Genomic DNA, 27,012 nt, shown 5'->3' with positions numbered 1-27,012 from the left:
CGGAAAGACCTGAATGCCCTGAAGCCTCAGGTGGGCCGCTACAACTGCCATGACCTTTGGTAAACACCCTGGAGGCTGTGGTGAGACTGAAAGGTAGGACCCTGAACTGGTAGTGACTGGCTCCTAGCCGAAAGCAGAGGAGCCACCTGGATCGCCTGTCCATCAGGATATGGTTATATGCATCCTTGAGGTCTATTGAGCACATCCAGTCTTCCTCCTGCAAGAACGGCAGGATGGATTGTAAAGTGACCATCCGGAACTTCTCCTTGGCAATGGACAGGTTCATAGTGGATAGGCTGAGAACCAGCCTTAAGTCCCCAGTCTTTTTTGGCACCAAAAAGAAAGTACAGTTTTGTACTTACCATAAATGTAGATGTTCAAGTGTTCACCCTGCTGCAGTCATCACACTTGGGTTATCCTGCTGTCAGTCGGTCCTGCAGTCAGCCTGAATTCCAAAGTCTTGGTCCGGCGTCGGTTGCTGTCGCTTCTTCCCTGACATCAGTGCGCCAGGGGTATACAAGAGGCATCCAACGCAATTTTCTTCAGTTTTTCTTGCCCCAGATGTCAGGTGCCCCCAATAGGTAGGCAAAATATAGGATAGAGTGGCATAGATAAGTTCAGCTAGTACAGAGGGGATGGAAGGAGGGTAACCTGGACTGCAGCAGGGTGAACACTCGAACATCTACATTTATGGTAGGTACAAAACTGTACTATGTTCATCGTGTTACCCTGCTGCAGTCATCACACTTGGGTTGAATCCCAAAGCTAAGGATGGGACGTGGAGTTAAACAAGGTTAGAAGAAGCTAGTAGGCCCTGCAAAACTGCAGTGGCAAAACCAGCTCTAGTCTTAGAATATAGAGGTAAGTGATAGTGTTTGGTGAAGGTGTGCACTAGACTCCAAGTTGCAGCTTCCAGAATATCCTTGGTTGGCACTCCCCTGAGAAAGGCTGCTGATGTAGCTGTAGCCCTGGTGGAGTGGGACCTAATGTTAGCAGGTATCGGTTTCCCATGATGCATGTAGCAGAAACGTATGCAATGCCCTACCATTTAGAAATGGTCTGTTTTGAGATAGCTTTTCCTTGTGATCCTGTAGCATAGGCTACAAAGAGCTGGTCAGTTTTTTCTGAAAGCCTTAGTTTTATCCAAGTAGTAACGCAATTGCCTGTGAATGTCCAAAGAGTGCAGGAGTCTTTCTCCTTTGTTTTGGGGATTTGGGAAAAAGGTGGGCAAATGAATGGTTTGGTTAAGGGCCACACTGGATACCACCTTTGGCATAAAGGAAGGGTTAATTCATAGAGAGACACTGCCTTGATGAAAAATGAGGAAAGGCTCCACTGCCATTAGTGCCTGTAGCTCAGAGACTCTTCTAGCTGAGGTTATTGCTAGTAGCAGGGCAGTTTTCCATGAAAGAAATTTTAGATCAGCTGAAAAAGCTGGCTCAAAGGTGTAAGCTTTTCCAGAACAAAGTTGAGATCCCAAGTAGGTGTTGGTGCTCTCCTTGGCGGTCTTATGTTCTTAGCCCCTCTGAGGTACTGTCTTAGGAGTGGATGTGAGAATAAAGGAAGATCCGTGTTGTAATGAGCTGAAATTGCTGAGGCGTGGATCTTGATAGATGAAAAGGAAAGTCCTTTGTGCAACATCTCAGTTAAATATTGTAGAATCTGAGGAATGTTTGGATCCAGTGGATTTTGGCCTTTAGCCTGGTTCCAGGCGCAAAATCTTTTCCATTTGTCTGAATAGGTTTTCCTGGTGCTGGCCTCTTGGCCTCCAGAATGACATCCATAACAGCTTTGGATAGAGGTGTTGGCTGGTTGTTTAGATAATTTGCCATGCAGCCAAGTTTAAAGTCTTGAGCTGGCTATGTAGAATCTGACTCTCGCTGGGTGAGCAGGTGAGGAATCTGTGGTAAAATCCTGGTGGGCCATGGGCCATGTTCCTTAGAAGTGGATACCAATGCTGGCGTGGCCAGTCTGGTGCAATGAGTATCATTTGTGGCCTCTCTAATCTGACTTTCAGCAGTACCTTTGCTAGAAGAGGCAGTGAAGTAAAGGCATACACTGTTAATGTTTTCCAAATGAATGAGAGGGTGTCCACTCTCTAAGCTTGTGGATGGAATGTCCTTGTGCAAAATCTTTGAAGTTGGTAGTTTTGGGGGCTTGCAAACATATCTATGTCTGGGCATCCACATTTTTGAGCTATCATTGCAAATACTTGTGGATCTAGTTTCCACTCGTGTGGATCCATGATGTTTCTGCTTAGGTCGTCTGCCAATATGTTTTTCTTTCCTGGCAGGAATTGTGCTTGTAATTGAACCTGGTAAGACAGTGCAGTGTTCCACAAGGTCAATGCTTGCCTGCATAGAGGGTAGGAATGTGTGCCCCCTTGCTTGTTTATGTACCACATTACTGTGGTATTGTCCGTCTTTATTATCAGTTGTCCTGGGTGTAAGAGGTCCTTGAAAGCTGTTAGGGCATTCTGTACTGCTAGCATTTCTTTTTGATTGATATGCAGATGCCTCTGATCTGTAGTCCATTTGCCCTGAATGCACTTGTTCTGCCATGTGTGCTCCCCAGGCATAGTCCGATGCATCTGTTGTCATAGTTTGCCTGGTTGTGGGTAAGGTGAAAGGCTGACCCTTGTTGAGGTGACATGCCTGTGCCCACCATAGAAACTCCTGTTGAAGGCAGGGAATGAGTGGTATCATTGTTTCCAAGCTGTGGCTGTGCTGAGTCCATACGCTTTTCATGTACCATTGTAATTTCCTCATATGCAGTTTTGCAAATGGTATTAGTAGTATGCAAGATGCCATGAATCCCAAGGCCTGCAGAATTTTTCTTGCAGGTAGTTGGGTCTTTGTTGCCATTATTTTGAAATATTGAGTCAGCTGTTGTTGCTTGTGTGGCGTGAGATAAGCCATCTGGTCCATTGTATTCAAGCTGGCACCCAGGAATATTATGTTTTGTGAGGACACTAGTTTTGATTTCTTTTCGTTTACTGTGTACCCTAGGCAACTTAGAAGGTGTTTGGCAAATGCCAGATGCTTTAAAAGAATGTCCTTGCTTTCTGCTTGAATAAGGCAGTCGTCCAGGTATGGGTATATTTGAATTCCTCTTTGTCTGCAGTATGCAATTACTGGTGACAGTTATTTGGTGAAGACCCTGGGCGCAATAGATAAGCTAAAGGGCAGTGCAGAGAATTGATAATGCGTTGAACCTGCAATGAAGCAGAGGTATCTTCTGCAATTTTGTCCGATAGGGACATGCAGGTATGCCTCCTTGAGGTCCAACGTTACTAGCCAAGCATTCTTGCCCAGCATGGGAAGAAGCTGCTGTAGTGTTAGCATCTTGAATTTTGGTACTTGCAGATAGGTGTTCAGAACTGAAAGATCCAGAACGGGTCTCCATGCTTTGCCCTTTCTTGGGACTAGAAAGAGTCTTGAGTAAAATCCTTGTCTTTGCTCCTGTGTAGGCACCTGTTGAATGGCTCTCATGTCCATGAGAGCTGTAATTTGTTTTTGTGCCTCTGCCCATTGATTTTGTGGCAGGTTTGGCATTCCTTTTATCCTTGGTAAGGTATGAAAGTGGAATCTGTATCCTTGAGAGACAATGTTTAGGACCCATTTGTCTTTTGTGATGATGTGCCAGTTATCTTCAAAAAATGCTAATTTTCCTCCCAAGGGAGCTGCCAGGAGAGATCTGCTTGGTAGTTTGAGGATTGAGTCATTGTGTTTGTCTTCTTCTAGCTTGGGGCCTGTCTTCTCCTCCTTTCTGAGTAGCAGTACCCCATTGGCGAGGTTTGTAAGGGCCTTGTGACTGACCTCTGCCCCTTGGGCGTCTGTATTTGCCCCTCTGTGATCTGTCAGAAGCTGGAAAGGACCATTTTTTTGTTGGCCAAAACGAGGGGGTTGTACCTGCAAAAAATCCTTGACCGTCTGCATAGACTTTGCCTTATCCTCCATTTTCTTTAAAACCTCTTCTGCTTTGACACCAAATAATACATCCTGCTGTAAAGGTGCATCCAATAATTTTGCTTTAACATGACCAGGAAGGGTTTGTTCTTTTAATCAAGCATGTCTACGTATGACAGAGCCAGTAACAGCTGCTCTCTACAGGAAGCTTCCAATGAATCAAATCCGCATTGTAAAGTATGTTTGCCCACCTGTTCAGCTGCATGCAACAGATCCTGCATTTCCTTGAATTCAGACTGTTCAGTATGTGTGCTCATTTTTTGTTTTAATTGAGACATTAGGAATTGCTGACATTTCAGCATGTGAAACTGACAATTTAATGCTCTCATAGCCAGAGTTGCTGAGGTGTACATTTTCTTTCCCCATCTATCTAGGGCTCTGGAATCCCTTTCAGAGGGCACAGGACGTTTAGCCATAGAAGCTTTAGCTCCCTTAGGACCCTGGGAAATTGTTTCTGGGTCAGCCACAGGGCTTTTATAAAGGAATTTGTGTGAGTTAGGTACTCTGTAGTATGTCTGGTTTGGCTGGAGCAGGAGGTAGAGAGTCTGGATTTCGACTAGACTCCAAGTAAACATCATCCACAATATCTAAAACTGGAAGGATAGCAAGAGGTCTGTGCTGGGGTAGTAAAAGGAACCCTCGGAGCCTTTTCTTAGAATCAGAGTAGCCCTGGCCTTCCCAGTGGAAATGTTCCCTCATGGTATGTAAAGTTTCCCCAAAGGAGTAGTCTTCAGGGTGAGATGCTGAGGGAATAGAGTCTTCAGCATCAGAGTCTTCATAAGGTGGAAAAGTGTAATCCTGCTCCTCAGAAGAATCTGAGGAAATTGAAACCTGGTCAGCGGAAGCATAATCCTCCTCTTGTCTTGGTCTTTTATCAGGAGGGGGATGGGAACCCCTGATTACGGTAATCAAATCTTCAGCCATCTTAAGCATCTGTTTCTTAGGCATGGGGCCTTGAACTGTAGACTGATGTACAGTCTTCTTTGGTTTTAAAGGAGTTTTAAGCTTAGAATAAGATTTAATGGGGAGTGTAGTCGGTCTGAAGATACATTCTGCAACTGAAGGTGTTTCCACTGCACCGGGGTCTACTTCTGCTCCGGTGTTGGAAGGGCCTAATGAAGATGGCTGCGTCAGCCTAGTAGACTCCGCTTGAGAATCCGCAGCTGTCTGGGGTTCCAGTTCTGGGATAGTCAAGGGCTGCGTAGGCGCCTCACTGAAAACCGGAGAACCGGCTACAGGCCCAGCAGAGGCCTCGGAGTCTGGCTTGTTTCTAGGCTGCCTGTCCTTATCCTTGCATTTTTTATGCATGCCGGTCGTCGGCTGCTCCGACGGCATGATATAATTAAATTTCCTACCAAAGTAATGTCGTGTGAAGTCAAAACGGCGTTTGATAGTTCGTTTATTAAACCTAGCACAAAACCAACAACCTGTGACGTCGTGGTCTGGGCCTAGGCAAGGAATACAATAGGAAAGGAAGTCCTTATGAGGTATTTGCTTCCCACAAGAAATGCAATTGTTAACTTTTTCTGACATCAGACTAAGGCAAGAAAAGGTTCCCCAATGGGGTACTTGGCTTTATTGAAGACTTCGGACTGAAATTCGAATCGAAAATCTCAGGTGTCGGCCGACCAGCACTTGTGAACTGCTTCTGCTTCGGGCACCGTGCGGCAAGAAAGACTGAAGAAAATGACGTCGGATGCCTCTTATATACCCCTGGCGCACTGACGTCAGGGAAGAAGCGACAGCAACCGATGCTGGACCAAGACTTTGGAATTCAGGCCGACTGCGGGACCGCTTGACTGCAGGATACCCAAGTGTGATGACTGCAGCAGGGTAACACAATGAACATCCTGGAATAGATGCCTGATCCAGACTGGTCTGGGGGCACTAGCTGGATTGCTCTTTTGTCTAGCAGCTTTTTTATTTCCAAAGCTGCTTCCTCCCTTTGAGCGGGTGGGACGTCCGGGAGGCGCCTTGTGGATAGGGGACCGTTTATGAAGGGAATAGAATAGCCTCTGGATATTAATCGAAGCACCCAGCAATCTGACGTGATGGACTCCCATTGGGGTAGGTGCCTCGAAAAACACCCCCCAACTGCCTCCAGAAAGGAGCAGTCGGGCAGGGCTGCTGCGCGGGTCAGTAAAGGGTTCCCGTGACCCGAAGTTCTTCGGACCCCCTCTGCCTCTGGGCCGGCATCCACCTTGTCCCCCTCTGCCTCTAGGTGAGGAGGAGTCCGAAGCGTTCCAGGACTGCTGTGACTTCCAAAACCACAACTTCTTTTGCCATCGCTGGTTCCTGGAGAAGAAGCTTTGAGGGCTGGAGAAGGGGATCTCGACGGCCGACAGTGTTTTCCCGTCCTCCTGGCTCTGGACTAGCGTAACTCGGACAGTCTTCCCGATCAGGGTCAAATCGTCAAAAGGGGCATTAGCGAAGGACGCCTTGAAAGGTTCCGAAAAATAAAGCCGGAGCCAGGCATGACGCCTCCTGGCAATACTGGAACCGGCCCTAGCGTCTCCCTCAGTGGCATGAGAGAGTAGATGCATGGACGTATTCGAAACAGACTTGAGAGTGGCTATACGAGCCGAGGATGTCCGTTCATCCTCGGCCAAAATGGACTCTGGGGGAGACTCAGCGTATTCCTTCACAAGGTCATGCTGCAGTCTAATTACATGGGCCATGTAATTCAGTGCCCTTATAGCAAAGGTAGCTGAAGCAAACGTCTATTTTCCAAGATGATACATCGCCCTAGACTCCTTGTCCGGAGGATGGACAGAGGAACTTTCCTAGGCCAGTTCCTTTTTGGTGGCTGCCGCCACCATTGCATCAATTGGGGAACCCTTACTCCAAGTGGGCTTGTCAGTAGGAGGGCTCAATACTTTGGCCATTTGGGTATTGGCTCTACAGTGTCTGGTTCCTTCCAAGCTCTGGTGGTAATGAGGTCCACCAGAGAGTCAGCCCGGGGGACACCCAAGAGGTAGATGGGGCCTGCAAACACCTCCAGAAACACCAACTCGTCCGAGGAAGGTTTTTGTGCGGACCAGCCCCCCTCTGGTGAAGAATTTCCATTAGATCTCCAAAGAAGACATCTTCGGGGGGCGATCTGGGGGAACCTTCCCCTACCTCCAACAGTCAGACAAAACACACAGACCGAAAAGTTAGCTGATTAACCTAACTATACCTACTGTAGCTCAAGAATCCCGTGCTGGCAAAGCCGCAGCAAATGAGATCTGACGATTGGAAGGAGGTTGCAGTGTAGTATGGGTAAGAGATAGGAGCTTGGAGCTCAGATCCTTAGCTTGGTAAGCTGCCGTATCTAATCCGTGACCCATAGGTTGATGATCAAATGAAGTTAACTACTTCAGATCTACTTTTCCATTTTTAAATTTATTATTTTACTGAAAAAGTACAATTTCTGTCCAAAAGAAAGTACAGTTTTGTACCTACCATAAATGTAGATGTTCGAGTGCTAATACAGCTGCAGTCATAACAGATGGGTTCTCCTGCCGTCAGGCAGGTCCTCGGTCGGCCGAATTCCAAAGTCTAGGTCCGGCATCGGTTGTCGTCGCTTTCTTTCCTGACGTCAGTGCGACAGGGGTATATAAGACACAGCCGACGCCATTTTCTTCAGTCTTTCTTGCCCCAGATGTCAGGTGCCCCCAGAAGGCAATATATATATATATATATATATATATATATAAAATATAATCATGCATGATGAGGAGTTAGCCACTAGGTCTGTACCCAGAGGGGAAGGAGGGAGGGAAACCTGGACCGCAGCTGTACTAGCACTCGAACATCTACATTTATGGTAGGTACAAAACTGTACTATGTTCATCGTGCATACAGCTGCAGTCATAACAGATGGGTAGAATCCCAAAGCCACGCATAGGGTGGTAGGCACTAGGTGGAACTGGGAGGAGCCAGAATGCCCTGCAACACAGCAGTGGCAACGCCTGCTCTAGTTTTGGAGTATAAAGGTAGGTGGTAGTGTTTAGTGAAGGTATGCACAGAACTCCAAGTGGCTGCCTCCAAAATATCTTTGGTAGGGACTCCTCTGAGGAAGGCTGCAGAGGTAGCTGTGGCCCTTGTGGAGTGGGATCTGATGCCTGCAGGTACAGATTTACCATGAAAGGAGTAACAAAACCGTATGCAGTGGCCTATCCATTTTGAAATTGTCTGTTTGGAAATTGGCTTCCCTTGAGCTCCTACAGCATAGGACACAAAGAGTTGTTCTGATTTCCTGAAAGGCTTTGTTCTATCCAAATAGTAACGTAGCTGTCTATGGATGTCTAAGGAATGTAGCAGCCTTTCCCCTTTGTTTTGAGGATTGGGGTAAAAGGTAGGTAAGTGTATGGCCTGATTTAAAGCTACCCTGGATACTACCTTAGGCATAAATGACGGGTTGGTTCGTAGGGAAACCCTGTCCTGATGGAAGATGAGAAAGGGCTGCACAGCCATGAGGGCTTGTAGTTCCGAGACCCTACGAGCTGAGGTAATGGCCAGAAGGAAAGCTGTTTTCCAGGACAAATATTGCAAATCTGTTGAGCCAGCTGGTTCAAAAGGAGGCAATGTTAATTTTTCTAGAATGCAATTAAGATCCCAGGCTGGTATTGGTTGTTTCCTTGGAGGTCTTATATTCTTAGCCCCTCTGATGAACTGTCTTAAGAGTGGGTGAGAGAATAAGGGTGGATCAGTGTTGTAATCTGCAGAAATGGCTGAGGCATGGATTTTGATGGAGGAAAATTAAAGTCCACTGTTCAACAGCTCAGCTAGATACTGTAATATCGGAGGCAAATTCAGTTTTCTAGGGTCCTAACCTTTTTTCTCATTCCAAGCGCAAAACCGTTTCCATTTTGCGGAGCAAGCCTTTCTAGTAGGTGGCCTTCTGGCCTCTAAAATGACATCCTGCACCTCCTTGGAGAGTAGGGTCTGTTGTGGTGTTAAGGAATTTTCCATGCAGCCAGATTGAGTGTTTTCAGCTGACTGTGAAGAGTTTTGTAGCTGTGCTGAGTCAGTAGAAGAGGCATTAGAGGTAGGGTCCAGGGAGGAGAATGTGTTAGGCTCCTCAGGAGTGGGTACCAGTGTCGTCTTGGCCAGTCGGACCAATCAGTATCATCTTCGGTCTGTCTGCTCTTGCTTTCAAGAGCACCTTGGGCAGAAGAGGCAAAGGTGGGAAGGCGTAAACTGTCCATGCTGCCCAACTGAAAGAAAGGGCGTCCACTCTCCAGGCCTTTGGATGGAATGTCCTTGAGCAGAATTTTGTCAATTGATGATTCCTGTGGGAGGCAAAGAGATCTATGTCTGGCCTTCCCCACGCTTGGATTATCTTTGTAAACACTTGAGGATGCAACTTGCATTCGTATGGTCTGTCATATTTCTGCTTAGATTGTCTGCCAGTGTGTTTTCCAAACCTGGCAGGTACTGTGCTTGAAGTTCGATTTGCCATTCCAGAGCCATGTTCCAAAGTGACATGGCCAGCCTGCACAGGGGGTATGAATGTGTTCCTCCTTGTTTGTTTATGTACCACATTACTGTGGTGTTGTCTGTTCTTATCAATAATTGCCCTGGATGCAGGAGGTCCTTGAAAGCTGTAATTGCATTTATCACTGCTAGCATTTCCTTTTGATTGATGTGAAGGTGCTTTTCCTTTTGGGACCATTTGCCCTGAATGCACCTGTCTGTCATGTGTGCCCCCCAGGCGTAGTCTGAGGCGTCTGTCGTGATGACTTGATTTGCTTGAGGCTTGCAGAAAGGTAGACCTGTGTTTGTTTGGCATGCTTGGGCCCACCATAGAAATTCCTTTTGCAAACATGGAATTAGTGGTATTATTGTTTCCAAACTGTGGCTGTGTTGAGACCATAGGTTTTTTAGGTACCATTGAAGTTTCCTCATATGCAACTTTGCACATGGGATTAGAAGAATGCAAGATGCCATGAAGCCCACAGCCTGCAGGATTTTCCTTGCAGTTAGCCTGGTACAATCTGCTAGTATTTTGAAGTACTGAGTTAGTTGCCCCTGTTTTTCTGGCGTAAGATAGGCTATCTGGGTGTTTGTGTCCAAGTTGGCACCCAGGAAAATTATTTTCTGAGATGGTGTTAGCCTGGATTTCTCTTTGTTGACTGTGTATCCCAGAGAATTCAATAACCGTGTTACATAAGCCAGATGTTCCAGAAGTATGTGTTTGCTGTCCGCTTGGATCAGGCAATCGTCCAAATAAGGGTAAATTTGTATCCCTTGAAGTCTGCAGTAGGCAATTACTGATGCCAGGCATTTCATGAATACTCTGGGCGCAGTAGATAAGCCAAAGGGCAATGCAGAGAATTGATAGTGGATTGAAACTGCAAGAAATCTGAGGTATCTTCTGCAGCTTTGTCTGATTGGGACATGCAGGTATGCCTCCTTGAGGTCCAATGTTACCAGCCAAGACTCCTTGCCCAGCATGGGAAGAAGCTGCTGTAAGGTGAGCATCTTGAATCTTGGTACGAGTAGAAATGTGTTTAGGATGGATAAGTCCAAAATGGGTCTCCAATCGGTTCCCTTCCTTGGTACCAGGAATAGTCTGGAATAAAAACCTTGACCTTGTTCGTGAGTAGGTACCTCTTGAATAGCTTTCATGTCCATGAGCTTTGAAATTTGTATTTGAGCCTCTGCCCTTTGATTGTGTGGCAGGTTCGGCATGCCTCTCATTTTTGGAAGTGTGTGAAAATGAAATCTGTAGCCTCTGTTTATAATGTCCAAGATCCATTTGTCTGTTGTGACAATATGCCAATTTTTTGAAAATAATGCCAGCTTTCCTCCCAAGGGTGCTGCCACCTGAGACTTGCTTGGCATGCAAAGGGGAAAGTCATTGGGTTTGTTTCTTGTTGCTGGAGATTGCCATTGTCTGCCTCTATATGATCCTTGAGATTGTCCTCTGCCCCTTGTGCGCCTGTATCTACCTCTTTGGGGCTTGTCCGTGGCTGGAAAGGACCAGTTTTTTGAAGGCCAATTTCTGCTAAAACGTGGTGGTTGTACCTGTAGAAAAGCTTTGACAGTTTGCATACATTTAGCTTTTTCTTCCATTTTCCGTAGTATCTCCTCAGCATTAGTACCAAATAATACATCCTTTTGTAAAGGAGCATCTAGTAGTTTAGCTTTAACATGATCAGGCAAGGTTTGTTCCCTAAGCCAGGCATGTCTACGAATGACTGATCCTGTAACAGCAGCTCTACTTGAGGCCTATAGAGCATCATAGCCACATTGTAAGGTGTGTTTACCCACTTGTTCTGCACTATGCATCATATCCTGCAACTCCTTCATATCTGGTTGTTCAGGTTGTGACATTTTATTCCTTAATTGTGATAACAGAAACTGCTGATATTTAAGCATATGGAACTGACAATTTAAGGCCCTCATGGCTAGGGTGGCAGAGGTATATACCTTTCCCCCCCACCTTTCTAAGGATCTAGACTCTCTCTCAGAAGGTAATGGATTCTTAGCAGTAGAGGCCTTTATTCCCTTGGGGACTTGAGAAATGGTTTCAGGGTCAGCATTATGGCTTTTGTAAAGAAATTGGTGTGAGTTAGGAACTCTGTAGTACCTATCAGGCTTGACTGGGGCAGGAGGCAGGGAATCCGGATTAAGGCAAGCCTCCGAGTAAACATCATCAAGTATGTCCAAGACAGGAGGTATCGCCAGAGGTCTGTGCTGAGGTAGCAAAAGAAATTCCCTAAGTCTTTTCTTGGAGTCTGAAAAATCTTGGCCTTCCCAATGGAAGTGTTCCCTCAAGGTATGCAAGGTTTCCCCGAAAGAAAAATCCTCTGGGGGAGATACAGAAGGAATGGACTGCTCTGCATCAGAATCTTCAAAAGGGGAGAACGAGTGTTCCTCTTCATCAGAATGTTCTGAAATAATGGAGCCCTGGTCAGAAGAGGGAGAATCTTCCTCCACTCTGGGTCTCTTGTCCGGAGGGGGTTGGGAACCCCTGATAAGAGTAATTAAATCCTCAGCCATTTTGAGCATCTGCTTTTTAGGCATGGGACCTAGAGATGGGCCCTGTGCAACAGGCCTCTTGGAATGCATGGCTGATTTGGACTTAGTAAAGGCCTTTATGGAAAAGGAAGATGAAGGTCTGAAGACACCATGGGTGGAAGTGGACCTGTCCACATTAAGAGGCTCAACACTCACAGTGGCTTCAGTAGCTGTATTCAGGGTATGTGCCGAGGCACCAGCGGTCTCGGTTACAGAAGACACCACCAGAGAAGTGTCATCGGTAGTCAGGGGCTGCGTAGGCGCCTCGCTGAGAACCGGACCACGTGTAGCCGGTTTTGGCGTGGTGTCGGTGGAGCCCGCGGACCTCACGTGTCGGTCTTTGTCCTTGCGTTTTTTGGACAAAACGGTAGTCGGAGTCTCCGACGACATTTTATAATCAAAAGCTTTACCAAAAAAGTGCTGGGCAAACTCCGCCCGACGCTTAATAGTGCGTTTATTGAAAGTAGCACAAAAGCGACAGCCTGAGACGTCGTGGTCTGGGCCTAACCAAGGTTTACAGAGGGAATGGAAATCCTTATGCGGTATTTGCTTCCCGCAAGAAATACAATTGTTAACTTTGTCTGACATCGGTCTGAGGCAAGAAAAGTTTCCCCAATGGGGTACTTAGCTTTAAAGAAGACTTCGGTTTCCAAATTTTCGTAATTTCAGGAGCTGGCCGACCGGCACTTGTGAACTGCTTCTGCTTCGGGCACCGCACGGCAAAAAAAGACTGAAGAAAATGGCGTTGGCTGTGTCTTATATACCCCTGTCGCACTGATGTCAGGAAAGAAAGCGACGACAACCGACGCCGGACCTAGACTTTGGAATTCGGCCGACCGAGGACCCACCTGACGGCAGGAGAACCCATCTGTTATGACTGCAGCTGTATGCACGAACATCTAATGTGGAATATTTTTACGCAAAGGGAACTAACCTGGCCAGCAACGGAACAGCATTGGCTGACTGTCAATCCTTGAATGCCTGCACAAGAATGCTCTCTTTGGTGGCAAGAAAGCTCTGGAGGACTTGGCACCCAAATCTGTGTCAGGTCAGTTCGAACTGACAGTTTGGGGTATGTGGAAGGTGCCCTGATGCTTGGGAAGCTGTCCGGTTGTTATATCCTGAAGCAGGATATATAACCCACACAACTTAGACTACTACATCAGTGATCCACATGAAGAACATCAGCTGGATCTATTGCTGTAAGCAAACAAACAATTTCTGTACCAAAAGTTAATCCATCCCATACACTCTAATGTTTGGACTCAGTCCCCAGCAAAACAGTATGAATGTTCTCAAGATAATATTGAGCAAGATGGTGACACCAAAGTTTACCTTTTTTTATTTTGAGATGATGTCTAATTTATACTGCATAGCAATGAGGAACATGTTGCTGACACTCAGATGACATCCATGGATGTATTCTTGTAAAAGGCTGTTAAGATTGTTACAGACCTACCTTGCTGAATAAGCCTTTGGTTTGCAAGTTTAAATAGAACAAACGTTAATAAAGTTAAGATAGCTACACTGACAGCATAAGTGATGTACAAAGTGGTACAGCGATACCCTTTAGAAATGGATGCATTTACTGACATTTAGCTAAGCCTGCAAATCAGAAATTTCACTTCTTATACTTCTAACATTCAAATATGTTCTATTTTTAGCTCTTTTACAGCAGGAATGCCATTACGTATTACAGCTGAGCTTGTCGTACTGAAGTGCTGATAGCCTGAGTAAACCAGTATCTCACCACACAACAAAATGAAGTACTGCAACCTTTTATGCACTCTCTCAGGTAATATCAGCTGATCAACTTATTGTTCAAGACATTTATTGTGCTTATTTCAAATGCAAGGGGGTCAAGAAAGGTGTTTATAATTGCCTATGACCTGAAATAACTATATTCGCTTCTTGACAGGAACAGACAAGAATACTCTAACTGTACTTAATTACCCTCATCCTCAATCCACAGTGTCTCTGTGCATTCTCTTGCAACTAACCATTCTGGAACTCCATTACATAGGTCCCAGTCTGTGAATAAGCACCAGGAAGATCCAGGAAGTAACCGGTCCTTACAATCTGCCCCCCCCCCATCTTTCCTATTCAGGATGACTCCATAACATGATCTTATGAAAACTTATGACCCTATAATCTCTTCTGTTCTCGAATGGGAAGAGCTCCGACTTCTTTAGTTGTTGGTAATATCCGGTTATCCTCTATGCCATGCACCTGATGGAGTCCATCTATATTTCTTTGGACATTAGCAGCCCCGTGTCTGTTTCCTTGTATGGCTTCCAGAACTGCACACAATACTAAAGCTATGACCACAGCAAGGATCAGCACAGTGGAAGTACTACTTTTTGTTTAAGGAGTATCTCCTTGCCAAAGAAGGCATCCCAAAATGTCTGCATATACACTTTTTTTTCTCCTACTTCAATATGAATTTTAACTCCAATGTTTTGTACGGTTGCATCCCAGGCCTTTAAAGCTTACATTATACATAAGATATGGCCAATTCATCTACTCGGTTAACACAATAAATAAAGATGTTTTTCAGGAAGAAGGCAGGTATTTTATGATAAATACACATCTGTAATAATGTTGAGAACCTTTAAAAAGTGAGTTTGTCAAAAGATGCCAGACAGAAAATTAAAATTTGCATCATCTCTAGCAAAGCATGATTTCGGGGAGGGGAGAGACGGTACAGGTGCTAGGGAAAGAACAGCACAGAACATCCATCTTGATACCAGAGGTGAAGGATCCACTTCCTCAACTATAAATATCTTCAACTACAAATACTGAAATTACAATGATGGACAAAGGACTAACTTAGCTGTAAGCTTCATACATCTTCAAAGGAAAGAGTAGAATCTTTATGCATGTATCAGGTCATGAGACCACAATGGTAAAATGCACCACATGTGATCATTCACTCGAACAGTTTATGACCAACAACTGCCAAGGGGATTTCACAGCACCAGCACACTTCTCAGAAGAACTAAGATCCCTAATCCCTTGCCTTAACATATCTTCTTATGTTTTTTCAAAATGGTAACCCTCGAAGTAAAGTTTTTTTCAACAGCCCTTTCACTATATCAAAGTAAGGCAACGAATGGCTAAGAAGGCACTTAGCAGTTAAATGACAATATTACACCTCTCAAAGGGGCTAGGTAAACTGTGTGAAAGGCCATGGCAGAATACGTACAGGCACTAGCCAGGTACACTGTGTGAAAGGCCATGGCAGAATGCGTAAAGGCACCAGCCAGGTACACTGTGTGAAAGGCCATGGCAGAATGTGTAAAGGCATCAGTTGTTCAGATCAATCCTGCAGACTTTTTTTTTTGGGGGGGGTGATTAGCTTTACTAACTGGTCACACATTTGATTTTTAAATGCTAATAAAACTCCAGATAAAGCATTAAGAATTTTTTTTTTACCATTTTTTAATGACAGTTCAACACAGTGAAGATAATGACTGTAATAACAGTATAGCTCTCAAATTTCCAGCTCCAATGCATGGCACACCACTGCTCAAAATAGGGAGCAGAGGGCCAAAATGTGAAACGCTTACTACCAACTTCAACTTAGGAAGTTCACAGCAAAGTTAAAATGTGCTACTTTACTCTTACAAAACTGCCTTTTTACATATCAAAATGGTTCAATATTTACCACAGATATTAGTTAAAAAATATTCTTGACAATGACTGTGTGACAGACCATTTCAATGTTCAAAAGCATGGAAAATGGACTTTTAATTTTAAGACTCAAATGGACATTTTATAAGGTACAAATGAGAGGTCTGAATACCAGTTGCACTAACTATACCATAGGTTGGTTTTCTCTTTCAAAATCCGGTCCCATGCACTCAATTTGATCTTACATTTCCAACACTATATAACAACACAAAGTGCATCAGAAAGGCAAATTAAAAATGGAGGGGGTGCCTTCTGGTGGGTACCAGGAAAAAATCAGCAGGGCTGAAAACCTTACAAGGATACAGGCAAACATTGTGCACTGCATGTAAATAAGAATAGTGCAGGCATACTAATGTCATGGCATGCCTGTGATCTTCAACTGTGCTTGGAGGAAACAAATTGAGGGTACATCCTTGCACAATGTCAGCTACATTTTCTCTTTGAGACAGAGTGAGTAGAAGGATGCACGTGGGGGTCTGGGAAATAAAACATCTTTAAACAGAGCTGAGGACTACATGAACCACAACTGCATATTAGGATTTTATTTTCTTTGACTATGAAGTGAGTAGAGAATGTAATCCCACATATAATGGGACTGGCTGCTGCAGCCTTCACAGAGGAACACCACAAGCAAACAAACTGGCATATTTTCAGTCAAAACAATGTTTCAACAAATATTTTATTTATTTCTTTTTTTACGAAGCATTCTAGGGCTCCAGCAGGGTATACATATAATACACTCAAAGAAACTCCACGTTACCTAAAGGGCTAACAGCTGTGGCTATTGCAGATGATAATTTAATTTTTTTAGTCTGAACTACTTTTCTCAGACTGTAAAGCATATTAACATGTTCTCATGGGATGTCTGCTGTGTCAGCAACAGATCTTATGAACCCAGTGCCAGTACTCAAGAGGTAAAATAACTGCTAGCTTCAACAGTCCCTTCTCTCCCAAGGAAGTAATTTTACCTTATGGAACTACATAAATGTTTACACATGCTAATGCCTAGCTAAAAGGCGCAGGTCATGATATACACTTCCTTCCAGAAGGTGGGGGAAACTCTCAAAGTTGGAAAGCAAAGTGTCAGGGTTGTTTACAGAGCATCTTTATGAAAATCCAAATGAGATACCAAAGAACAAGTTAGATTTTCTTATTTAAAGTCACCTAGTGACCAAAGTCATGTTCTCAAATACGGATTCACGGATACTGTGACTTTGCACCTTGCCTGTGTATCAGTGTACCATATAAAGCACAGAATATTTAAAAACTAGTTTACCTGGAGGAGGCTTTCTTGGTAAAGCAGGACTTCCAAGTGCTGGGAATTCTTCTTCTGGTAGGGGAGATGGTGTTGCTATTTCTGTGTTTTTAAACCCCGGTGGCATTCTGAAACAGTTATTGGTCTTGTCCAATTTTTCTGAGTATCCATTGATTAAGGTGTTCGTAACTGGAGGTGAAACATGTAATGAGATGCTTCCAGGCGTTTGCGCTGCATCAGAAGTATTCTGCTTCTGGATGATATTAGCATTTGAATGGTTCTCAGAATGCTGAACTGGTGCAGTTTGTTTCTCAGCACCTACTTTCTTTTTCTTGCCAACTTTCCCAACAGTCTGTGTCATGGATGGGGTAAGGAGAGATGAAATATCAAACATAGTTGGGGCACTTCTGATCTCCTGAGCAGTCAAACCACTTCCACTATCTTCATCATCAGAAAGGGATGACTTTTTGTTCTTAACACCTCCTTTATTACTGTTCACCGGGGCACATTTTTTAACTGTCTGACTGCAACTGCTATTAGAACGTGTAAGAGGATTGACCATCTTTTTATTTGAACTGCTACTCCATGCAGAAGCACATGAAGACACAGGATTATGTGGTTTAATTTTAGGCACAAGTGCTGGAAAGTCCTCCTCTTGAAATGATGAGGTCTTCTTTGTACTGGCCACATATGGTGCAGTTATCCCTGCACTGGGCGGGACTGAACCTGTTGAGGACAGGCATGGAAAATCTTCTTCCTTCAGCTCCACAGGTACTGTCTTAAAAGAACTTGGGGGTAACAGAAAAATTAATTACACAACAAAAATAATGCACAATTACACTACACTGCTAAAACATATAAAATACATATTCATTCTTGCCATATCAGATGACAAATGAAATAGCACTTTTTGCTGAGTCCTTTGCTGGATTTCTCCTCCACCAATCAGAAGTTAACATTGTTTTCTGTAAAATACCACATTCAAGATACATACCATGATGCACCAGCAACAATACAGCAATGTCCCCAGAGTTTGACAGTTTACTCAATGCTGCATGGAGCACTATTACAAATCAAAGAAATGCAAGTCTGAGACAAAACTGGTTACAGTATCGTTTATGAAGTGCATTTCCCAGAAAGTTTACATGAAAACAAGAAAAATAGAATACAGACTCTAAACACCTGGGTGAAATAGATGGCAAGCTATCACACCTTATATGCAAGGGAGGGCACTACATTCTGCACCCCTTTTACTTACTATAGCTTTCTCTGAAGACGGACAACCTCAAAGTACTCTTGAACTTCTGTGGAAATAGGTCTTTCAAGAGGGATGAGAGCTTGCTGAATGAACGTACAGCAGATTACTATGCTAAATAAGTAATATAATTGCCTAAGTAACATGGAACACCAACAGCTGCAGCTGGCAAAAAAATACTCATCTAGAAGAGATTAAAGCAAGGGTAATTATGACCCAGCAAGGGGGGGATTTCTCTTGTACATCAATTGATGGAATAACGCACCTTCTATTGAAGATGCTCAATGATGTGTACTTCGGAGACTTGAGTAACAGAAACCTGGAGGTAGTCAGGCAACTGCACGAGCACAAAACTCAGCTAAGTCTTATGTACAGTTTTGAACTATGGCCAACCCCCCCAACCCCCCCCCCCCCCCGAGCTGTGGTTCAAATGCCAACATCTGCAGAAAATGTGCATAGAAATCCAGTAAAGGCAGTCTTGAAGCATGTACTACAGACAGACAATGTTCTAATTGCCTGAACTTTTAGCATATTTTACTAAGGATGGTTATCTAGTTGTCAATCACTTTCGAGGGGGTTTTAACTTGGCAAACACAAACCATTCTCTTCCTTCTTGGAAGAAAAAGGGATGCACAATGGTCTGTCTTCCTAAAATCTCACACCTTGTTTAAAGTAACATCTAACCTAAAGGTGCACATCTACAAAGAACTCTCTCAGTTTCTGCTGCAAAAAACTAAGACATAGGTGGACTAGCTAAGAAAAAGTGCTGAAACTATCTTCAGAAGAAAAAGTGGTTTCATCCTTAGGAAAACTTTCTTTGTGAAAAAACAGAGATGGTTCTCATCACATAGCCATCTGAAGTTTCAAGATATGCCATCAAGAGATGGCAGCTACTCGGGAACAAAAAAAAATACCAACACACAAAACCTCAGTACTGAGGAGTTGGCAGACAAACAATGCAATTTGTAATCATGTCATCCGTGAAATTAGATGCTGAAGACAAACATGATTCCTCAAGAATACGGTGGAGATGGATTGCTTGACCATTTCCTGCAAAGATATAATCCTGCCCACCACAAGAGTCACGATGTTCAGAAATAGTGGATGTGCCCATTCAACTCAAAATCAATGGGGAACGACTTATACCTGTGGACAAAGTGCGTTAAAATTACTCAAGATGACAAACCACAGATACACAGGAAACTGATCCACTTAAACTGAAAATCATTTCCACATGGATGCATGAGCTTGCCAAGCAGAGGGCTCTCCAGTAGCCTCAACCTTCTCTAAGACTATCACCATCCAGGGCTGATGGAATAAGGAGTCTGAATAGAGAGTCAAACATGAGGTGGAGTTGTACCACTACAGATCGTATAAGCTGAACCCAAACTAGTCTTCAAGATCACTAAGAGGGGACATGAATAAGCTCTGGTATTTCTTTCCTGAACTTTAGAATGAGGTGTGGAACCAGCAGGAATGTTTCCACTATGTACAACCCAGAAACAACTGCATATAAAACTATCAGCTAAATTAGAACCAACTGAGAACATACTTAGCCTAAACACCAACCACAAAAAACAAAATAATGTCTTTGCAGGGGCAACAAGCATATAGTAGCAACCCTGAATACCCAGCCATACCCATAAATATATTTTCACAGTTGCAGGACAGTGACAAAAAGAGACTCTCTCAGTACACACCAAGGCAGTCTTAAAGAAACATACCATTGTACCTGCAAGTGAAGGCTATAAAGGAAGTCAGAACCTAAAGAACCGGCTGTTGAGTGCATTTAGGTACACCATTGCTAAGAGGAACCTCCTGTTCAACTAGAGTGGCAGAACATGCCCCGCAACCTCCCCCATGTCCTGCTAATCTGAAAAGAGGGAAAACAGAAATGCACTCTCTAGAGTGGTAAAAACGGTCAATCACTACAGTTTTCCAAATGACTAGACGTGGCCAGAGTGGACTAGAGACATGACTGAACAGTATCCACCATCTAAATTCACCTTCTCTGATATGTGAACTGATGAGAGTGAAGCGCCTTGTCTGGTCCAGTACCAAACCAACAAAGCCTTCCTGCGCAGGAGGCACAACCTTGCAACCTCTTGCTTATCTGGATACAATACGAAAGACTGGCATGTTAAACTGGACAAAAGAAAGACTGGGAGACAGCTTATTCTCCATAGCCTTCATGTCGAGAGGTACTGCACTAAACTCCAAACGGTTGATATGAACTCCCCTCTCAAGGTGGGAAATCATACTCCCTACCTTGTGAGAATCTAAGAAGGCTCTCCAATTTCTATACAAAGCACCAGTTTTCAAACCTATGTCAAGTTCAAATACAGAAAGGGAAGTCCTCTAGAAGATTTGTGGGGACTATCTCCCATGCAAGGAGATGATGACAAAGATTTAACACCACGGATAGATCTGTGACACAGCATGGAGGCTTTGTAGGCACTGACACCTAGTTACAGAGATTGCCACAAAACCCACAAGGTGCAGTAGAATCCAATCCTGGACTGCAGCTTCACTCACAATGCAGAGGCCATGATCTCCTTAGCATTCCACAAATGCAAGTATAAACAGACACTGGAGACTTTCCCGCTCCACTGTTACAAACTATCTTCTTCCAGCTAGGTCAGCTGGTTCAGACAGGATAGGACATCTTCCACTATGTAGTCAACCTCAAAGACAGCATTCAAAGGATGATCTAAAGAAGGATCACTTTGAACACAATGCTAAGATAACGAAGGCCCGAATGGAAAATACTTTGTACTAAATCTAATTTGTCGATGAGCTTGCTGAAGCTGCTGTGGTAAAAGTTGCCTGATCCATTTAGGACCGGGGAGGGGGGGAACCTTCAAGATAGCTCCTATAGTTCCTCTGAGTAGCAGAGCCGGCATCTATCCCAAGTCCTCCACAGACACTGGCTGACATGATAATGCAACCCTTTCTTGGGGTGGGGGGAATGAAACTCCATAACATGGGTCAAAATGACCAGATTTAAGACCCACCAACTCTATGCAATGATTTTCCAAGTCACAGCACACACTAAGAACCACCATCGCCACAACAGGTGATCCCATACTGCAGAAAGAACTGCAACAGGGTATGTGAACTAGTAGCCCTCTTGGCTGATTTTAAAGTCATGGAAGGAGGGGGAAAGACAGATAACGCAGGACTTTATAAGGCACTGTAGAGGCCTCTTCACCCTATGGGATTAGCCAGGTCTAGAAGAGGAAGGAGTAAAAGAGACAGATCACAGGTCTGCCATAAGAGTTCAGGGCCTGTTTACTCATCAAGTCATCATCAACCAGGTCTTGGGTCACTTGATGAAAGAGTACTTCCTCCAAGAAATGGGCATTTATGATCTTGTTTTCTGAGCTTGTACACTAAAACCCTTGGTCCTGCCATACAGCACAGGCACAAATCTGAGCCTGCAGAACTATTCAAAATGCTAGAACATTCAAAATTATAGTATGACTTGTGGCATCATACTGCAAACATCAGGGAAAGTCTTGGAAGTTCTCCTAGAGACCAGACCGGAGAAGACTCTTGAGCTTATCTAAAAGTTTTCCTCACTAACTGAGTCTGAAAGTGGGACAGAAGGGACAGAAAATAGATGTCTCTCTCAATGTCGCAGATGAGTATACTCTCTTGACACACCTGCCCACAGCTCCAGAATCCTCAGGTGGCAAATGCTGCCATTTCTAGGACATATGCTAGACTGAAGAGATCACAATCCAGTCATTAGTAGAATGCTTAGCAGCTGCTCCATCCACTTACACAGCAGAGCAGCTTGTAGAATATACTCCATGAACCCTGAGGAAGGTATAGAATCTGAATATGCCTCTACTTTGCCTTTAAAGCATTTCAAATGACTAGCTCCAAGCAGAGGATGACCCCCACCCCCAGGCTTCTCAAGTCGCTTTGGAGGCTATGAGAGAAGGGATCAAAGACAAGCCTAAGCTGTTTAGGCAAATCCTGAAGACATCTCCAAAGGGGTTATCCAAAGAGATACAGAAGATGGGCAGGACTTGTTATTTTGTCCATCTATGAGATAGTGACAAAGGACCTGAAGGGAGTATGACATTTACCACCAATGTGGAGAGTATTATGCTCTGGGGGTTATAAGAAAGTAGTATTGGGAAATGAGGAAAAGGTACTAGATTGTAAGCATGTCATGGACAGCTCAGAGTGGGGAAAGGTATGGGAGAGGCCCAATGTGGGCTTCAGTCCAAACTCTCTAATGGTGGCATGACACTGCCTGGAAGTCTTAAAATTTAATCAAACTGATTCAACTAAATACCATGAATACCTAACCTCTGCAGTTGGGATAGGGGGATAAAGCCCTCACTACTTGCTGCCCAAGTGACCACAGCTTAATTTTCAGCTTTGGCTCTTGAAAGCAAGGACAGGGAGAATGGGAGTGTTCATCCTGACAGGAAGGGCACATGCTCAGGCACATCTCAACAGTTTATCCCTGGTAAAGAAAGTACAGCTGTGTACCTACCATAAATGTAGATGTTAAGGAGTGTATTCACTATTGCAGTAATTACTGTTGGTTATCCTGCTGGCAGGCTACCTGCAGTCGGCCTGAATTCCAAAGTCTTGGTCCGGCGTCGGTTGTGGTCGCCTCTTCCCTGGCGTCAGTGCGCCAGGGGTATAAAAGATGTAGCCGATGCCATTTTCTTCAGTTTTTCTTGCCCCAGATGTCAGGTGCCCCCAAAAGGGCATGCTAAAAATTATGCCAATAAACATGCAAGCACTAAGGTAAACATTTCCTTCATCTACAAGCAAATACACCACATAGGTTGTACAGAATAGAGAAGTACAGATAAGACCCAGCAAAAGAAAGACGGATGGTGGGAGGGTAACCCGGACTGCAACTGTGAATACACTCTAACATCTACATTTATGGTAGGTACACAACTGTACTATGTTCATCGTGTTTCACTGTTGCAGTCATTACTGTTGGGATGAATCCCAAAGCTGGGGATGGGTGGCTGGGGCTAAATAGGATTAGGAGAGGCTATGAGGCCCTGCAGAACTGCAGTGGCAAAGCCTGCTCTGGATTTAGGAGTAGAGAGGTAAGTTGTAGTGCTTTGTAAGTGTGCACTAAACTCCAAGTTGCAGCTTCTAAAATGTCCTTGGTTGGTACTTCTCTGAGGAAAGCTGCTGAAGTGGCTGCTGCTCTGGTTGAATGTGGCCTAATACCCTTAGGCACTGATTTGCCATGTTGTGAATAGCAGAAACGAATACAATGGCCTATCCATTTTGAAATAGTCTGTTTTGAGATGGCCTTTACTTGTGATCCTGCAGCATATGCCACTAAAAGTTGCTCAGTCTTTCTGAAAGCTTTAGTTCTGTCCAAATAGAAGCGTAGCTGTCTGTGTATTTCCAAAGAATGCAAAAGTCTCTCACCCTTGTTCTGTGGGTTTGGATAAAAGGTAGGCAAGTGAATGGTTTGGTTAAGGGCCACACTGGACACCACCTTAGGCATAAATGTCGGGTTTGTCCTCAGAGAAACCCTGTCTGGATGGAAAATGATAAAAGGTTCCACAGCCATGAGTGCCTGTAACTCAGAGACTCGTCTTGCAGAGGTTATTGCTAGGAGCAGAGCTGTTTTCCAGGATAAGAATTTTATATCAGCTGTTGAGGCTGGCTCAAAAGGAGGCAGTTTGAGTTTTTCCAAGACATAGTTGAGGTCCCATGCAGGTATTGGTGTTCTCCTTGGAGGTCTCATGTTTTTGGCCCCTCTGAGGTACTGCCTTATTAAAGGATGAGAAAAGGTAGGTGGTTCTGTATTGTAATGGGCTGAAATGGCAGAGGCATGGATCTTAATTGATGAAAAGGATAAGCCTTTGTCCAGCATCTCAGTTAAGTATTGTAAAATCTGAGGAATATTAGGTACAAACGTGTCAATTCCTTGTGCCTGGTTCCAAGCACAGAATCTCTTCCATTTTTCTGCATAAGATTTTCTGGTACTGGGCCTCCTGGCCTTCAAAGTAACATCCATCACAGCTTTGGAGAAAGGAGTGTTCTGACTGGCTACATTATCCGCCATGCTTGCAGATTTAAGGTCCTGAGTTGGCTGTGCAGGATCTGATTGTTTTGTTGGGTCAGTGAGTGAGGAATTTGAGGCAATGTCCAGGCTGGACCTTGAGACAAGTTCTTTAGGACTGGGTACCAGTGCTGGCGTGGCCAGTCTGGGGCAATAAGTACCATTTTTGGCTTCTCTTGTCTGACCTTTAGGAGTACCTTGGAGAGGAGAGGCAGTGGAGGAAAGGCATATACTGTTATGTTTTTCCAGCTGAAGGATAAGGTATCCACTTTCCATGCTTGCTTGTGATAAGTCCTTGTGCAAAATCTCTGTAGTTGGCAGGAGGCAAATAGATCTATGTCTGGGCATCCCCATTTCCTTGTCATCATGCTGAAGACTTGTGGATCCATGAGGTTTCTGCTTAGTTCGTATGCCAGAGTATTTATCTTTCCTGGCAGGAATTGTGCTTGCAGGTGAACTTGGTAAGTCAATGCTGTGTCCCACAAAGTCATGGCTTGTCTGCAGAGGGGGTAGGAATGTGTGCCTCCCTGCTTGTTTATGTACTGTAGTATTGTCCGTCTTTATCAGTAGTTGTCCTGGATGAAGTAGATCCTTGAAAGCTGTTAGGGCATTCTGAACAGCTAGCATCTCTTTTTGATTGATATGAAGCTGCATCTGGCTTGCGGGCCATGTGCCCTGAATACATTTTCCTGCCATGTGGGCCCCCAGGCATAATCTGATACATCCGTTGTTAGTGTCTGCCTGGCTGTGGGTAAAGTGAATGGCTGTCCCTTGTTGTGGTGACAGGCCTGTACCCACCATCGAAACTCCTGTTGCAGGCAGGGAATGAGGGTAATTAATGTTTCCAGGTTGTGGCAATGTTGAGTCCAAACACTTTTTAGATGCCATTGATGTTTCCTCATATGCAGTCTGGCATATGGAATTAGCAGAATACAGGATGCCATAAAGCCCAAAGCCTGCAAAATTTTTCTTGCAGATAACTGGGTCTTTGTTGCCAACATTCTGAAGTAAGAAGTCAGTTGCCTTTGTCTGGCGTGAGATAAGCCATCTGGGCAGTTGTATTTAAGCTTGCACCCAGGAATATTATCTCTTGAGAGGGTACTAGTTTTGATTTATTTTCGTTTACTGTGTACCCTAGGCAAATTAGTAATCTTTTTACAAATGCCAGATGCTTTAGTAGAATGTCCTTGCTCTCTGCTTGAATAAGGCAGTCGTCCAAGTAAGGATATATTTGAATTCCTCTTTGTCTGCAAAATGCAATTACTGGTGCCATGCATTTTGTGAAGACCCTGGGCGCAGTAGATAAGCCAAAGGGCAGTGCAGAGACTTGGTAGTGCATTGAGCCAGCTATGAATCTGAGGTATCTTCTGCAAGATTGTCTGACTGGGACATGCAGGTATGCCTCTTTTAGGTCCAAAGTTACAAGTGAAGCCTTCTTGCCCAGCATGGGCAGAAGCTGTTGCAGAGTCAACATTTTGAATTTTGGAATGTCCAGAAATGTGTTTAGAATAGACAGGTCCAGTATTGGTCTCCAGGCTTTGTCCTTTCTGGGTACCAAGAAAAGTCTCAAGTGAAATCCTTGTCCCTGCTCTTGCTATGGTACGCGCTGAATGGCCCTCATGTCCATGAGGGATGAAACATGCTTTTGTGCCTCTGCCCATTAATTGTGTGGCAGGTCTGGCATACCTTTTGCCCTTGGCAGGGTGTGAAAGTGGAACCTGTAGCCCTGAGACACTATATTCAAGACCCATTTGTCCTGGGTGATAATGTGCCAATTTTGTGAAAAAAGTGCTAGTTTTCCCCCTAAGGGGGCTGCCAAAAAATAAGTGCTTGGTGCTGTCAGAGGAAAGTCATTGGGACTGTTTCCTGTATGGCTGTGATTTGTCTTCTCTGCTTTTGGAGGTAGAAGCACCCCATTGTTTAGGCCTGTATGAGCCTTGGGGCTGGGATCTGCCTCTGGGGCGTCTGTATCTGCCTCTTTGTGGCCTGTCTGACATTGGAAAGGACCAATTCTTTGTAGGCCAGTTCCTGCTAAATCTGGGTGGCTGCACCTGTAAGAAATCCTTAACTGTCTGCATAGATTTCGCTTTGTCCTCCATTTTCTTCAACACCTCTTCTGCTTTAACACCAAACAAAGTATCATGCTGTAATGGAGCATCTAATAATTTTGCTTTAACATGATCAAGCAGATTCTGTTCCTTTAACCAAGCATGCCTCCTAATGACAGAATCCGTAACAGCGGCCCTGCAAGAGGCCTCCAGAGAATCAAAACCACACTGCAAAGTATGCTTTCCCACTTGTTCAGTTGCATGCAATAAATCTTGCATTTCCTTGTTTTCGGCACATTCAGAATTAGTTAACATTTTCTGAACAGTGACAGTAAGTACTGCTGATATTTAAGCATATGAAATTGACAATTTAAAGCCCTCACAGCCAAGGTAGCAGCAGTGTAAACCCTTTTCCCCCATCTGTACAGTGCCCTTGAATCCCTATCAGAGGGGATAGGGTTTTTTGCAGTGGAAGCCTTGACCCCTTTGGGACCCTGAGAAATAGTTTCTGGGTCAGCAGCGGGGTTTTTAAAGAAATTTAAGTGAATCTGGAACCCTGTAGTATCTGTCTGGCTTAACAGGTGCAGGGGGTAAAGAGTCAGGAGACAGGCCGGACTCTGAAAATACATAATCTACAATGTCTAAAACAGGGGGGATAGCAAGAGGCCTATGCTGAAGTAGTAAAAGAAAATCTCTGAGCCTTTTCTTAGATTCTGAGT

General features: G+C 44.3%; 1 protein-coding gene across 1 annotated transcript in view; it reads right to left on the bottom strand.

Moving 5' to 3' along the window:
* The window catches only part of ZNF598 (zinc finger protein 598, E3 ubiquitin ligase), an 824,015-nt gene that overhangs the window by 352,657 nt on the left and 444,346 nt on the right, over positions 1-27,012 (bottom strand). The window contains exon 9 of the mRNA XM_044088900.1: positions 16,948-17,714. Coding sequence (XP_043944835.1) covers positions 16,948-17,714 — 767 coding nt within the window. The remainder of the gene's footprint in view (positions 1-16,947; positions 17,715-27,012) is intronic.

The sequence above is a fragment of the Protopterus annectens genome, chromosome 12.part0 (genome assembly GCF_019279795.1).
Source record: "Protopterus annectens isolate FY-2018-M chromosome 12.part0, PAN1.0, whole genome shotgun sequence".
In the NCBI taxonomy this organism is placed as follows: Eukaryota; Metazoa; Chordata; order Ceratodontiformes; family Protopteridae; genus Protopterus; species Protopterus annectens.
Note: the sequence above shows the minus strand (reverse complement) of the source record. Positions and strands in the feature narration are given on the sequence as shown.